The following is a 16,226-nucleotide window of genomic DNA, read 5'->3' as shown; positions in this document are numbered from 1 at the left end:
AAGAGAGACAGTTGCTGCCCCAAAGAGGAAGACAGTGGAAATATGACAACAGTGAGACAATATCAGTCAACATGGTAGGCTTATCAGTATGCGAACAACCTAACCATTATCAAGATTTTATAGGTATCAGGGTAAAGAAGAATTTTAAATGGAGTTTTGAAGGTGGCTGAGATAACTTTGTGGATATTTATAGGGAGTTTTTCCCAAGCATGAAGACTGCATGGGAGAAAGCAAACAACTGAAGATATCTGGATTCTGGTTTTAGATGTTGGAGCTGATAACTGGGATAGTGTAAGAAGTTATACAGAGTGGTGATATGCTATAAAGGGTCTTGGAAGTAAGGCAAGTAACTTATGTTGGATGCAGTACACATGATAGATGTGTTGTATTCAGCTGTGTGCACTTATGCCAGTGGATTAGGTTTGCTTTGTGTCTACAAATAAGCTAGCCATAATTAGCTAAATTGTTCTGTGGGAGCCAGAAAGAGTCACAAAAATCAATGCCAGCTAAGGCAAACTCAGTTTTAGTCTTTTAGCCTGTTAGATGCTACCTATTTTTGGTATATGCTTTCATCTCCTCTGATAGCAATGATGGTTTTATTTAACTTACGTTTTAAAAAATCTGCAACTCTTCCAAGCAATCCTGGAAGCCGAGATATAAATCTGTGCATGTCTGTGTATATAGTTATATACATATTTATATTTATCTTCAAAAAAGTTTTCTTTTTACAGTAAAGCCATTTCTTAATCAAGAAGAATATGAAAGAACAAAGGACATAGTTAAAAAGTTTGAACATGGAATTGGAAAAGACTTGCAGCAAAAATTACTGGAAAGGGCTAAACTAAGGAGGAACTGGGTATGTTTTGAATTATAATTTATAAATGTATTTTTTTTCTCTGAGTCTTCTACATCGTGATGCATCCAGTTATCTCAAGAATGAAACATCATCATTCCCTAAAACAAACGAAGTCTGATTTTGTGAAATGCTGGGCCTTCTCATATAAATAAGTTTACTTACATAGGATTTTCAAGACTGGGCCTGCGCTTTGCATATGAAATCCAGAGCTATGTTTTCAAAATAGCCAAACACAGTGAAAGAGGAGCATCACATTAAAATAAAGAGTTGTTGAACCTGATTTTATTAATGGTTTGTTCAAGACTAAATATTTTATTATTTACTTTGTATATTGATACTAGATATAACAAAACTGCCATTAGGTAAAGAAAGTTACAGCAAATTAGGAGAAATATAAAATCTAGTTTGGTTATTTATGGTATCTGATATTTTGTCATAAGGTATTGCAATCTAAAAAAAATCTTATATGTATTGTGAGATCATTGCAAATAGCAGCTGTGCTCAGCACTGAAAAGGAGAAAAAGCACAGAGGAAATTTTTTGAAAACACACAAGAGAGTTCGTGGGCACTTAAATGCCTTTTATTACTCTTAGTGATTCTGAGGTTCTTAACTGTTTAATTCACTTTCAGAAGTGAAACTTAGATTTACAAGTCATTTGGGAACTTTTGAAAATCTTACCAAAGATCTGATTCCCAAAGAACTTAGTCTAATATTTTCCTCTGCATGAAAACAGTAAAGTACATATTAGCAATGGTCGAAAGTGGTCTTGCAAAAGAGAGAGAGAGAAAAAGATGAGAAGTAAATGTCAAACCGTCTTTGAAATTTATGAGAGCTTCATCGATCCCAACATGACTTTATTTAAATTATTTTAGAACAGGAATTTCTAAAAACTATTTATAGAATATAGAGTACATCTTAACAAATTGTATTATGGATCATTTCCCTTCCATTTATAAGCACACAAACCACCTCTTCTCCTATTCACTACTCAGTAAGCATCTTTATGGCAACTACAACAATTAACTATACAGAAACAAAATATTAAAAATATTTTATTGTAACAGCTGTTAATGTTGTTTAGCTGATGGAAATAGAGAGAGCTAGATACCTCACTAATATCAGCAATGACTTGTGGACTGCTAGCTTGACCTTCACAATTAAAGAACTACCTTTTCAAAGTAGTAGAATGATGAATCAGTTGTGCATATCCAGTGATTAGTACAGAGCTATGTCTAAAGCACATTATGATGCTCATCACTACTCCTTTTCAGCTGGAGGACTGGTGGCTGAATGTGGCTTATCTTGAGCCTCGCCTACCAACACAACTATATTATAATTTTGGAGGGCCAGGCCCTTATCTTGAACACTACTGGACACCCAAAGAAGGCACGCAAATTGAAAGAGCATCCATGAATATATGGTATACTTTGCAGTTCTGGGACCTATTAAGAACGTAAGACTTTCTTTCCAAAATGTAATTGTTTTAAATATCTTTATGATGTACTTTCAGAACTTATTCTTAGGCATATTCTCTTTATTGTAGGGAAAAATTGGCTGCACATAAATCTAGAAATTCCCCTCTAGATATGAATCAATTCCGAATGCTGTTCTGTTCTTGCAAGATTCCAGGAATTACTAGAGATTCATTTTGCAATTATTTCAAGACTGGTAAGTAAAATACCATTTTTCTAGAACACAGAAAAATGAATTTGTGTTACAGGGCCAATGTGTGGCCATATAAACCATGAAACAAACACTTTTTAAAAAACCCATTGCAGCTAAAAAGTTTTTTGTTGAGCTACTCTGCACAATTTATATACGGGTAATCTGTGCCCTTTACAAAATCACTGCTGAGATTAAGTCTCTTTTAAACTAGTGCTTATTCTCATAGTTGGGTCAGATACAGGCTATTAACTTGCAAACAGGGAAACCATTATAATTAACCATAGGGGCTACAGGCCTAAGAACTCATGCTCCTTTGATACAGTGTGCTCCTTTGGTACATATATAACGTGTACCAGGAGCCAAAAGCACTCTCATTTTGAAGAGAGATAGACCCCTATGTATTTCCTAAATGTCATGTTAAGTTTTAAATAAACTTTTTTGGTATTGTGCATGTAACAGCACATTATTTTGCCCTATATTCATACATACTAGGGCTGTACAAAGCTTTGGTCACTGATTCGATTCAGAGGAAATTTGGCCCGATTCGGTGGCCAAATCTCCAAGTCCAGATCAAATCAAGAGACCCTTTAATCTCGCCAAATCAAATCAAAACCCTCCAAGTCACTTCAGAGAGATTCAGAAAGATTTGATGGTTCGGCCATAGACACAGCTTTAAATTTTTTTTTACATACCTCAAGGTAGCAGGCGGCTCATGAATGCTGAGATGCTGGGGCAGATGGAGCATCCCACAGGAGCACGGGGAGCTCCCCAACGCACTTGGCAGCAGACCCAGAAGCGGACCAGAAGCACTTCCGGTCTGCTTCTGGGTCCTCCGGGGAGCGCAGTGGGGGCCCCCCCCCCGCATCCCACCAGCTCAGTGACTGGTGCCCCCGGGTCCGGGGGGACACCTGGAATCCCCCTGCAGCCAATTGCTGAGCCAGGGGGATCCGGGGGAGCCCCCTGTGTGCTCAGTGGTGGACCCAGAAGCGGACTAGAAGTACCAAGCACATGGGGGGTCCCCCTATGCTCCTGTGGGATGTTCCATCTGCTCCACCATCGCAGCATTCACGAGCTGCACCTGGTACCTCAGGGTATGTAGAAAAAACATTTAAAGCTGTGTCTATGGCCGAATCACTGATTCTTTGAATCAGCATCGAATCTTCAAATTCAGATTCGGCCGAATCAAATCAGGACAGTGATCCAAATCAACTAATCGAATCACTGTCCCCAGTTTGGGCCGAATCTAAATCCGAATTGAATACAGCCCGTTTTGCACACCCCTAATACATACCAGTTTTTGGTTTTTTGTCACTTAGGCCAAGATTTAAATTATTTAATTATTTGCCTTTTGAATTCCTTTCCCAGGAAAGAGATTCAAAGTGATCCACTGAGGAGTCTAATATTGCTATATATAATGACAGCACCTAGGCAATGTTTTAAGATAACTCCATACTGGGTTTCTGAATATAGCAGTAGACCACGCATCACAATCATCGCGTTGGTCACCTTTTCCCCAGTAGGTGAGTCCTTAAGCCATTTACCCAGGACAAGGGAGAGCTGATTTCTAGGCCCTTATCAACCTGAGAGGATTTAAGTTCAGATATCTCTATGAGAGTGTCCTTATTACTAGGCTGAGCGAGGGCACTTACCAGCCCTCCTTTTAAAGCTGTGCCAGGGCCAGAGGGAGAATGAGCATGAGATTTTCTGTCTCTGTAGCCTATGGTTTAGGATAGGCTGAGAGAGGGAGATGGTTCTTCCATCTCAGCAATGCTTATTCATTTTACATTAGGTGGTCATTGATTAAAAAAGAAAGACAGAAATAAGTTCAGCAGCTCAGATTGTAGCCCAGCACTCTCTTCTCCCAGAGAAGTGTCTCAACCAATTTAATATAGAGGCAGATTGCTTCCAGCTAGATCTCCTGCTAGCCCCTTTACTCTTGTAGTCAAGGCTGCTCAGCTTCAGCGGCAGGGGTTGAGAGTGCCCTCCCTCAGCCTATTCCATTGCCAGAGCACTTTCCTGGAAAGTGGGAAATTTGAATTTAAATCCCTTTAGAATAGTTCCTAGAATCCATTTAAGAGCCCATTTCAGATTGCATCAATAATTACATAAACCAGGGGTGTCCAACCTTTTTGAATGTGGGGCCGGATCACGAACTTTTTATCACCCAGTGATATTCAAAGACGTCACAGGAAGTGGTATCATATCAGGAAGTGATGTCACATGACCTTTGACACCAGTGAAGTTGCAGGGGTTGACATGGCATGCATGCCCGGGTTGACATGGTGCTGCAAGAGCCACTTGGCTACAATCGGGTTGACCTGGTGCTGGAGAAGCTGCAGGGCCAGGCCTGGGTTAACCTGGGGCCTGCCTGGCCTGCCAGTGCCATGCCTGGGTTGACATGGTGCTGCAGGACCCGCCTGGGCAGAACAGTGTTGGCACCGGCCAGGAAAAACAGCATGCAGCTGAAGCTGGCTTCCCATGTGCTGCTGGGGACGGGAGGAGTCCGGCCAGGTCTGCACTGGCCGGCAGAAGCGGCAGCGGAGCTGTGTGATGCTCAGTACTGACCGGTGCAGGCTCATCCCGTCTCCAGTGGCACGGCTCCACCACTGCTTCTACTGGCCGGTGCAGACCCGGCCGGGCTCCTCGCACCCCAGCAGCACATGAGAAGCGGCCCCCTCGGGGCCTTGCGCACGGGCGACCAGGCCCAGAGAGCTGCAGCATCTGGGAGGAGACTGGCCGGGGGAGCGAGCAGGCACCACCCTGCTGTGGGGCAGGGCAGGGCAGGGCAGCGGGGCTGGCTTCAAGCGGGCAGGTGAGGAGGCAGGTGAGGGCCAGCAGGCGCTGCTTGGCCTCCTGTGCGGGGCCACTCCCCCGGGCCCTGTGGGAGTAAGCAGCTCCCCTCCCCTTGCTGCCTGCCTCGCCGCAGCCCCGCCTGCCTGCCTCGCCACGGTGCCACTGCCACCACAGCTCCACGCACCACGGCTCCGTGCTCCATGGTGGCAGCTCCGCAGTCCGTGCCGCCGCCGCCTTCCTGCACTCCGCAGCAGCAGCTCCGCGTGCCACTGCCACCGCTGCGGCCCCACCACTGCCGCAGCTCCCCGCTCCACAGTGGCGGCGCTGCCGTGAGCCAAATAAAATGGCTTGGCGGGCCGCATGTTGGACAAGCCTGACATGAACAGACCTTGGGTGGGAGTTTGAGTATCTATCCAACATTTACATTATAATGTCATCTAAAAAGTTGTGTGTTCTCACATCTGTTTTATGTTTTTATTTCAGAGAGTGAAGGTGAATGTCCGTCTCACATAATAGTCATGTGTCGAGGTCGAATATTTGCCTTTGATGCTGTGTATGAAGGTCGTACGCTGAGCCCTTCAGAAATTTTCAGGTTTTCAAACTATTTTGCATTAATTAAGCCTGCCTAGATCTGAATATCTTTGCAGAGCTGCAGAACAAAATGATCTGGGTCTTGCTTTTAAAATAACAGCACCCCATGGCCATTCAGACTGAACTGATATTTATATTTGGAGTGGCAGAATACCAGTCTTCTGTCGTGTTACTTGTAAACTATAGTTCCTGTCAGTTTGTCAAGGAGAGACTTTTGCAAGTGAGACTTTCAAATCAACCAAGTCCATTTAAGCATATTTTTAAGTTTTAGAGAAATTGGAATTTTCCCTTTGTAATTGTACTTTAACACATTGTGCATTTAAGTGACTTCAGCTAAACAGCATCTCCATAGTTCTGAAAGTGTTTAGAGGTAGGGAGAAGGAAGCTTACAGACATGAAACATCATTTTCTTATATTTAATACCGCAACATTTGGTAACAGCATGCAAATGTAAGCTGCTAAAAGGTATTTATGTAGCAAGTAATTATGAATCAATGGTGTTGGGGCTGTTGATGTTAACCTGCCAGAATTATCTATGAAGCAAATTTTCTTTAGTAATATATTTTGTTGGACCAACTATGTATAGTTAGGGGAGAGATTAGACAAAATAAAGTGCTATCTCTTTTTCAGATCTGGAACCTATGGCAAATGTCTGTAACATATTTCCTTTGACAACAAATCCAAGTAATGATGTTGAATCTATCAACAACATCATCATAACAAAAAAACCCCAACAGAACCACCCTTTTTCCCTCTAATCCCTTCTGACCACATTTGAAACATAACTAGAGCTGTGCATCTTAAGTTACTTATTGGCAAGGGTGTACGGTACGGTTTTTCCCACTGCTGAACACAACAAAGGTAGAACTAAGCCCCAGCATACACAGGCTGATAACATTTTAAGGGTCTATTGTGTCAGCTGAAGATCACTGGGACAGCAATAGTGTATTTACCTCTTATTCACTAGGACTGGGAAAATGGCCCATTTTTTGTTCTTTTGTACCCATGAAACGCTGCATAAGAGCTGTACTGAAAGAATCTAGTCTTCTGTGCTGTAGTCTTAGATTGCTAGAACAGATAGTGGTGTTTACTGGTCTTCAAAATTAGCTTGTTTTCTTCTAATCATGGAAATTCAGAATAAGCACTTATAACTACCTCTTTTTGAATAATTATAATCAAAACACTTCCAAGAAGGATTTTGAATATTCAGGAGAGCAGAATGTGATGCCAATTTACAGGTGACAAAACTATCAGACCACTATTAGACCAGTCAAGAGTTATTGTATGCTTCAAGGTAAATTCTGCTGGCAGTTACTCTGATGGAGTTTCAAGTACCTCCACTGCTATCAGTTCAGAACATTTGGGCCAGTACTTACTGAAAGAGGCTAGTTCATTATTGTATGTATAGTACTGTGGTAGTATTGTGTAGTACTGTGCTTACTGAACTTTATGCTATGATGCAATGCAGGAAATGTTTGCTATCAATTAATTTAAAAGAAATGTGTGGCTAAATCACTTAATTTTGAACACCCTACAAGGGAAAAATAGAGTTAGGCACAATTGGGAATTTGTACCCTGCGAAATTCCAGTATTTCAACATCTGTACTAAAGATATTTCAACATCCTTGTCCCTACATTATATTAAGCAATATAATGCAGGGACAATAAAAGCATCAAAGAAAGAAATACAATCAAGCAAGTGCCTAAGAAATTTAAAAAAGAAATGCAAAACTCTAGAACTCCTGGTTCAGAGATGATACCTTTTATTAGACCAGCTAAGAAATTGAAAAAGTTTTCGGGCACACATGCCCTTCCTCAGGCTCAGGGAAAATTAAAGATGGTAAGAAGTCCCCATAGATAGAAAATAAACTTCATTTTTGCACAGAGGAACCTGAAGGTGGAAGCCTGTTCCTTTGGGTCCACGAGAGTGTCTTTGTGAGTTGTTCTTTCAGGGATGTATTTGGTAGCCTGTTGCTCTGAGACAAAAATAAATTTTCTTTTTCTTTAATTTTCCCTGAGCCTGAGGAAGGGCTTGTATGCCCAAAAGCTCACAGAAGAAGTTGGTTTTTTTTGTGATTTCTTAGTTGGTCTAATAAAAGGTATTATCTCTGAACCAAGAGTTCTAGAGTTTTGAATTTCTTTTTGTCTCAGACCAACATGGCTACCAAATACATCCTAAGAAATTTCAGAAACATATTAACCATTGTGAAAAACTAAAATCCTAATGCGACTTACAGGTATGGTAATAGTACTTAACATTTTACCTTATCTTGGGTGTGCTGTATTGTCATAATTTGGATCTACAAATGTATCCTGTGAATGCTATTTAGTCAGTACTGAAGTTTAACAGGTAAAACTACCAAATTAAAATATATGCCAGATAGTAGAGTTTGCATTAAGTATTCAGATTCGTGGATGTTTGTGGATTTGAATAGAGGACAGGACAGAGAAGGAACAGAAAAGTTGGTGTAAACAGAACTGCATTTTCAGACTGCATTACAAAGCTATGAATCAATAGCTTTTTGAAGTACAAGTGCAAGCAAAGGCTTGCATAATACCTGAAGTACAGGTATATGCAAAGGCTACACTATATTGCATAGTTCACGTGCAGCCCTCTGGGTTGGACTACAAATACTCCCCTTTCTTTTTTTCTTCATTTGAGAAAATATAGGAACAAAAGTCTAACACTGGAATTGTATGAATTTGGAGTTATTACTAAAGAAACGATATACAATTCTTGTAATTTATCATTGCCAATGACACCAAACTTTGGGGCAAAGCATCCAAACCTGAAGACAGGAAGGCGATCCAGGCTGACTTGGACAGGCTCAGCAGATGGGTGGATGAGCACCTGATGGTGTTTAACACTGAAAAACGTGAGGTTCTCCACCTTGGGAGGAAAAACCTGCAGCATTCTTATAGGCTCAGCAGTGCTACACTGACTAGCACTACTGAAGAAAGAAACTTGGGGGTCATCATTGACCACAAGATGAACATGAGCCTTCAAGGTGATGCTGCGGCTAGTAAAGTGACCAAAATGCTGGCTTGCATCCATAGAAGCTTCTCAAGCAAATCCCAGGACGTCATTCTCCCCTTGTACTTGGCCTTGGTGAGGCTGCAGCTGGAGTACTGCGTCCAGTTTTGGACTCCTCAGTTCACAAAGGATGTGGAGAAGCTTGAGAGAGTCCAGAGAAGAGCCACGCGCATGATCAGAGGTCAGGAAAACCGACCTTATGACAAGAGGCTGAGAGCTATGAGACTGTTCAGCCTGGAAAAGTGCAGGCTTAGGGCTGATTTGATGGCCACCTATAAGTTTACCAGGGGTGACCACCAGTATCTGGGGGAATGTTTATTCACCAGAGCGGCCCAAGGGATGACGAAGTCGAACTGTTATAAACTACTACAAGACCGTTTCAGGCTGGACATAAGGAAGAATTTCTTTATTGTCCGAGCCCCCAAGGTCTGGAATAGCCTGCCATTGGAGGTGGTTCAAGCACCTACATTGAACACCATCAAGAGAAATGTGGATGTTTATCTTGTTGGGATCCTATGACCCCAGCTGACTTCCTGCCCCTTGGGTGGGGGGCTGGACTCAATGATCTTCCGAGGTCCCTTCCAACCCTAATGTCTATGAAATCTATGAAATCTTTACTATCAACATTCATTAATATTCAAGCAACCTGGCTAGAGACACTGGCATATATATTTATTAGCTGGAGCTACCTTCACCTCTTTATAATATAAGACAATACAAAATAGAGCATATCTCAGTTATGGTTGTTCTGCTTCAGAAGTGCATAACCCCAGCCTGCAGGCCAGATCCTGCCGTGGAGTTGCATCATCTGACTCATAGGGTTCCCCACAGGTCCAGAAATTTGGTAGTGGGGGAGCAGTGGCAGCTTTAATTGTGCCACTCCCCTACTTCTAATTGTGGCTATGCTGGGGGCGGGCGATTAGGCCACGGACTGTCCTCTCACCACTCAGCCAGGCCGCAGAGCCAAAAGGTTGGGCATCATTGGTCTGCTTGATATGCCTGCAGTGCTGTTTTGGTCCTATATAGTCTTTTATACATTCTTGCCCTAAAATTAATTTTTTTACTAAAATCCTTGCTCCCCCCTCATTATTTACCCAGTCCGATTTCCCCCCCATTTGGGTCCCCAAACAATCCTTATTTTAACACCTTTCAGCCCTTCACTCTTCTCCCCAACCTTATTACTTACCCAGTCCAGTTTCCCTTCCTTTTGGATCCTTAAACAAACCTTATTTTTGTACTTTTTACCCCTCTCCCAAAATATGGAGATTCACATTAACTCTTAGAATCAAAGGACTGTTTAACCCCTCCACACCTGGACAGTGAGCTCCTTCCTGGGAGGTTCCTGAGCCCCACCTGAAGGGAATCTTGGCAATATTGAGGCCGCAGACAAGCGATTTTGCAGTCTGACTACAGTGTCGGCTGTTATTTTTGCAGGCTTATTGTGGCGAGCCTCCCCTGCCCTCCCCCTAAATTGGCTGAGAGGGCGCTTTCGTACAACCCCACTCCTCACCGCTGATTGGCAGAGCGGGGCGGGGCCACATGAAAAGCAGCCCTCTTGGCCAGTCAGTGGCAGAGGGAGGATGGGGCGGCTGCCATCATGGCTGCTCCCCTTCGTGTTGGCAGCTTCCCCCCCGCCCCCAGCAGGCTGCGAGGCTGGGCCATTAAAGTCTGCTTTTCTGAAGTCCAGCGTCTTTATTCAGCTGCACTCCTTTCCTTTCTTTGGATCTTGAACTCTTGTCATTTATTTTATCTTCATCGTCATCTAAGTTACCTTCTACCTTCACTCTCATATAACCTGAGGAAAGTTGATATGCTTTTCTCAAAATTTCAGTTAATCTCAACAAAGAGATTCTCAACAAACATGTCAGAGCACCCAAAGGTGCTGTGAGGTCCTTTGAAGGCTGTGAGGTGTGAGAGGAGTTAAGTTAGGTGTGAGGCTGTAAGCAGATAAGCCCAGGCTCAGGTTCAGTCCTTGCCTGGCCATGCCTCTGCTGCCTGGCCCCTCTGCCTGGGCCCACTGTAATAAATAAGTTTGTTTTTGAAATGAGGTGCCATTCCATTCACAAAAGTTATAGAGGAATGCCTTGAATCTATGGATGGACGCCTTGAGTCTAAAAAGGTTGAGAACCACTGACTTAGCCATATTGTTAGCTGTGGAACACAAAATACTGAATCTTAGTCCTAGCTCTCTAATATGAGTATCAACTTTGTTAATTGGTTTTTTTTTCAATCTTTTACCTTTAAGGCAATTTGCATATATCCAAAAAAGGTGCCATAATGAACCCAATGGACCAGGGCTGGGAGCCTTAACAAGCAATGAGAGAACCAAATGGGCAGAGGTTGGACACTTTCAGTTATTGATCCTTGATAAAAATGTTGAATTTGCTTAGATTTGCATGATTTCAGTAATTCAGCTACTTATTCCATGTCTTCTAGGCACGTGAATATCTAATCAATCTTGATCCAAAGAATTTAACTCTACTAGAAAAGATTCAGAGAAGTTTGTTTGTGGTGTCCTTTGATGATTCCAGTCCCCGTGCAACCTCCAAGGATTACAGTCAGGTAGTTTGGGATTTCCAAGTAATTTTACTCTTCTCTATAAGAAACATGTTTTGATAATATCTGTGTTCCCTCAGTAATGTATCAGCTTTTTCACCATTCCTTCTTGGCCTCTCTGATATAAGAGAGATGTGCCTGAGGATATGGATATTACCAACTGCTCCTGATCCCCACAACCTGCCTATTCCAGGATACAGGAAGTAAAGGTTGTTTAAAGTTATCTGCTTATGCTCCTTCCTTCTCAAACTGTGCGGGCCTCAGAGGTCATCACAAGGATCCAGCCTTTTCTATAAACTCTTGACACCAGGCTTTTTACATATGTTTTTTCTTCAGCTGGACATGTTGGCTCCATTGTAAACATGTCTGCTATGATTGACACATGAATGCAGTGAGTGGGGACCCCCCGCAGGCGCTGGCAGTAGTGTTGGTGGGGGGAAGAGGTGGTGAGCGGGGACCGCCTGCAGGCACTGGCAGTGTTGGTGGCAAAGAGGGGTGGGTGGTGAGCAGCAACTGCCTGCGGAAGCCGATGGCAGCTTCGGCAGCAACCAATCTCAGGGAGGGCACGTGCCCCCCTGTGCCTCCCTTACTTATGAATTGACACATCCTTCTTATCTCTTAGTCTAGACCTTGCTCAACTCAAAAGCAAAGATTATATTCATTTTGTGGCTTGTCCAAGACTGATCACCTAATTACTATTTTCAAGTTTGGAGGTTGTTAATAATAAAAAAAGCATCCAGATATTTTTGTCTGCCAGAGTGCTGGCATGCTTTCAGATATTTCTGAAAACTCATAAATGAATCTATGATTTAGATTACCAGGTTGGCATTAGCTGGAGATCCAACCATACGCTGGGGAGATAAATCCTACAACAGTATCTTCTTTTCCAATGGGACAGTTTGTTCAAACTGTGATGTAAGTAAAATACTGGTTATGTTTGCTTATAAGATCTTTAGGGATCCCCTGGCATTATATATTTTTTCTTGCTCCTGTCCCCTCCCAGGTTAAAATTTGTTTTCCAGTAGTGCAGTCTTGCTTACACAACACAGTATCTGGCAAACATCCAAAGCACTCTGTACTCAATAAAGTACAAAGCACTCTGTACTCAGCACTCTGTAGTTTTAAAGAGGGAATTAAACAGTACACAAGCTGATTACATGTCAGCACACTGCCTTTCCCCTCTGCATTCCCCCACCTCTCCCATTCTGTTGGAGAACATCATACAGTTTCTTCCAGCCCTGATTTAAGCACTTCACTTACAGGGGATTCCCAAGCTTGAACAGCTTCCAAAGCAGGTAGGTATCATTTGTCTAATAGCCTAGTAATTAGGGCAGTTACCAGGAACTGAGAGAGGTGAGTTCTGGGCCTTGTCCCCTCGGCTCCAGTGGGATTGAACTCACATCTCCCACATTCTAGGAAAATGCCTTAGCTACCAGGCTCTGGGTTAAACACAAAGCTAGTACCCCTTTCCAACTGCCCTGTTTGTCAGCCATGATTACAAGAGTCAGGGGGCCAGAAGGATTGCCAGCAAAAGGAAACCTGATGTGTAGCTCAGTGAGGTGTATATTTACCCCTGCTAAGTTGGAGGCAGTGGGTTTTGTTCCCTGTTCCTAGTGCTGTTTATTCATTTTATCCACCACCTATTTGATGCAAAATGCATGATCAGTCTCAAGAGCCAGAACTGATTCAACGGGGTAGATAAAGTGGTCTGTAGCTTTACCTAACCCAGTGGTTCTCAAGCCAGTACCTTTTTAGACTCAAGGGACCCCTTGGAAAATGTCAACTCTTAGTTTCACTCAGTTTTTGACTATGGAAAAATAATAGAGCAATTCTTCTATTGCTGACAAGTCAAAAGACCACAACAGGTTAGAATGTTTTTGACACAGATTTGAAATCTCTGGTGGGAATCATGTTTTCACACCTAACAGTGCTAATGTTGCATAGCACCCTGTGACACCCTTGAAAGGATATCTTGGCACCCTGGTTGAGAATCACTGGCTGAACTTGTAACCTGGTGGCTAGGGCACTTACCTAGGAGGTGGGAGATGTGGGTTTAACTGCCTCGGAGCTGGGTAAGGGGGCCTCAAACCAAGATGTCTCAGTTACTGGCAAGTGGCCTAACCACCAAGCTAGTGGGCCAAAGGTAGGGGGGCCTTTTCCTCTTCCTCTCCCCTCTTAGTTACCAAATCCCAAAATGGCTTTCGATAGAATTTAGATATTTTCAGATATAGAGATCTATAGAGACACCTAGGACTTCACGTGCACATAAAGCAGTGAGGTGGGATTTTGCTGAATTGTGCATTAGAGAAAAAAAGGCCCAAATTCCAACTAAAAAATGACTAGGTCATATAAAGCTTTTTATGAATTTGGATCTAAAAGCTATATTTCAAGAAGACTAAATCATTCTTTCAAAAATGTTTTTATGAAGGACTTTTCTATATTTGCTTAACAGATTGTTCCCAAGGTAATAAGTATATTGTTCAAGAAAGCTTAGAATTTATTAGCATTTTTATTTACTCAGTTCAGCAGTGCCCAAAGTGTTTATCACTGCTCTCACACAGGCTACCTCTCACAGGTCCTGCCCAGGTCTGTTCCTCTCACTAGAGTTATATTTTGCCAGTCTGGCTATCGAATAATCAAAAAAGAAGTTGGGCTAACCATGTTTAATAAGACCTTAAATTCCACACAACCCAGTTAAACATGATATAGGAAGAAGAATGCAAGTGGAAAAATATACAGTTGATTCATTTCATTCATATAGTAACCGCAATGTTATATCTTGTTTTTTTAGCATACTCCCATGGATGGCATGGTTTTAGTAGCTCTGGGCTCTTATGTAGACGAGAAGATTATTGAAAGTAAAGGAAAATGGGAGGTATGTATCTAAGTTTACAGCATGATTAGTCAGTGTTTTGCCTCTTATAAATACCTTCTTTTTTTAATACAGGGATCAGATAAGATTCGGGATATCCCATGGCCAGAAGAACTTGTTTTCACACTGAACCAAAAAATGCTAAATGAAATTGAACATGCTAAGGAACAGTATTACCAGCAGGTAAACTGTCTACATCTCCTGTTTTGATGATATTTTTGGCTTCTCTCCATGCCAGAGATTAAATACCACTAGGACAAATTTACCCATGACATAGTTCCACTGAAGTCAGGGGAGTTATACCAGGGGCAAGTTTGATACGTTGTTTTGCGATTTGAATTGAACAAGATTGTGAATAGAACATTTCTTGAATTCTCCCACGATAACATTTTTTGTATTTGTTAGGCAAGTGACTTACAATTAGTGAATTATGCTTTTACATCATTTGGCAAAGCACTGACCAAAAAGAAGAGACTTCATCCTGATACATTTGTTCAGCTTGCCTTACAGTTGGCCTATTATAAACTTCATGGACGGTAAGAAAAAAACCCTAATTGCTCAGTTTGGTAATTAAAAATTATTGTTGAACTACCTAAAAAGTCTGAGGAAAATATGAAGAGCTTTCAGTGTTGTTGTGTGTTTTGTTGCTAGTCATGTATGAAGGAATAAATCCTTGTCATAATTACAGTTTCTGTGGTATAGGTTGTAGCTGTGTTAGTCCAAGGACATAGGCAGACAAGATGCTTTGCATAAATCTGATATCTTTTATTAGACCAACTCAAACAGTTGGGAAAAATTATTTGGAAGTTTTAGGGCACAAACACCCTTTGTCAGGCTGTCAGGGTCCTTTGGGTAAATCTTGTTAGTCTCATAGGTCCTGATCCTATACCAGTGACCTTTTCCTTTAACTTCAGGAGTAGGAGTGAGTACCTTGTATATCTATTATATTCTTGGACCTGTGTTATATGTGTAGTAATATGAAGGACAGTTAGCCAGAGTTTTTATATTTCATTCCAGTAAGCTGGACAGGTAAGCAAAATGGTTGGTCCATAAGGCTCTATATCTATTACACGCTACAAATTACTCATTCTTATGCAAAAGCCCTGGTGCAGATGAAAACTTTGGTCGGTGACTCAGTGTCATGCTGATATCTTTCTTCCAAACTCCCCAAAAGGCTTGCTTTTGCCATCTTGTCCCCACCACCACCAAAGCTTACCCAGAAAATTTGGAACAGTGGTATGAAGACATGGACAATAAACAAGCAAGTTCCTTTCCTTGTACTTTGGGCACTTTGGTCAGGTAGGTGAGGAAGGATTTATTGTGTAATCCCAGCCAACAGTTATGGAAGATCGTGCTGATTATGAATCTCTTCCAAACACCAGTGAATCAAAATGGCAGGTCCTCCCCAACCCTACCTGTCAATTTTCTTTGCTACTGCCCAAGTAGAATTTAATTTAAATGTGGGTCACCATGTATATTACAAATATTTACTTTTTTCTGGACAGGGCTTGTTTTATCACAAGAATGGAAATCACTCATCAGCTAAAGATGATTGTCATCTGCAGTGACACCATATTCCTTTCACAAGTCATTGAGAAGTAGGGCTGGAAGGGCCCTCCAGAGGTCTTCTAGTCCAACTCCCTGCCTGAGGCAGGACCATCCCTATCCAAACCATCCCATACAAATCATAATCTAAACTGCGTAAAACAACCCTGCATAAAATAATCCTGACACAACATAGGCCTAACACCCTAACCTTCCACATGTGAAGCAGGGGAACCACATCAGCCATTGTCTTCCTCTTATAAAGTGTTGTCAGTACACACTCAAGAGGTCCTGGATAGAGGACCACACCCCC

At 42.1% G+C, this 16,226-nt stretch overlaps 1 protein-coding gene across 1 annotated transcript in view; it reads left to right on the top strand.

The window, feature by feature from the left end:
* Nucleotides 1-16,226, top strand: part of CROT (carnitine O-octanoyltransferase) — a 37,988-nt gene that overhangs the window by 9,346 nt on the left and 12,416 nt on the right. Inside the window, exons 3-12 of the mRNA XM_059729040.1 lie at nucleotides 732-856; nucleotides 2,129-2,310; nucleotides 2,401-2,525; nucleotides 5,799-5,907; nucleotides 11,186-11,279; nucleotides 11,377-11,502; nucleotides 12,310-12,411; nucleotides 14,288-14,371; nucleotides 14,444-14,551; nucleotides 14,774-14,904. Of these exons, the coding sequence (XP_059585023.1) occupies nucleotides 732-856; nucleotides 2,129-2,310; nucleotides 2,401-2,525; nucleotides 5,799-5,907; nucleotides 11,186-11,279; nucleotides 11,377-11,502; nucleotides 12,310-12,411; nucleotides 14,288-14,371; nucleotides 14,444-14,551; nucleotides 14,774-14,904 (1,186 nt within the window). The remainder of the gene's footprint in view (nucleotides 1-731; nucleotides 857-2,128; nucleotides 2,311-2,400; nucleotides 2,526-5,798; nucleotides 5,908-11,185; nucleotides 11,280-11,376; nucleotides 11,503-12,309; nucleotides 12,412-14,287; nucleotides 14,372-14,443; nucleotides 14,552-14,773; nucleotides 14,905-16,226) is intronic.

The sequence above is a fragment of the Alligator mississippiensis genome, chromosome 5, assembly GCF_030867095.1.
Source record: "Alligator mississippiensis isolate rAllMis1 chromosome 5, rAllMis1, whole genome shotgun sequence".
NCBI classification, from domain to species: Eukaryota; Metazoa; Chordata; order Crocodylia; family Alligatoridae; genus Alligator; species Alligator mississippiensis.
The sequence above is the reverse complement of the archived record's forward strand: the minus strand, read 5'-3'. Positions and strand labels throughout refer to the sequence as shown.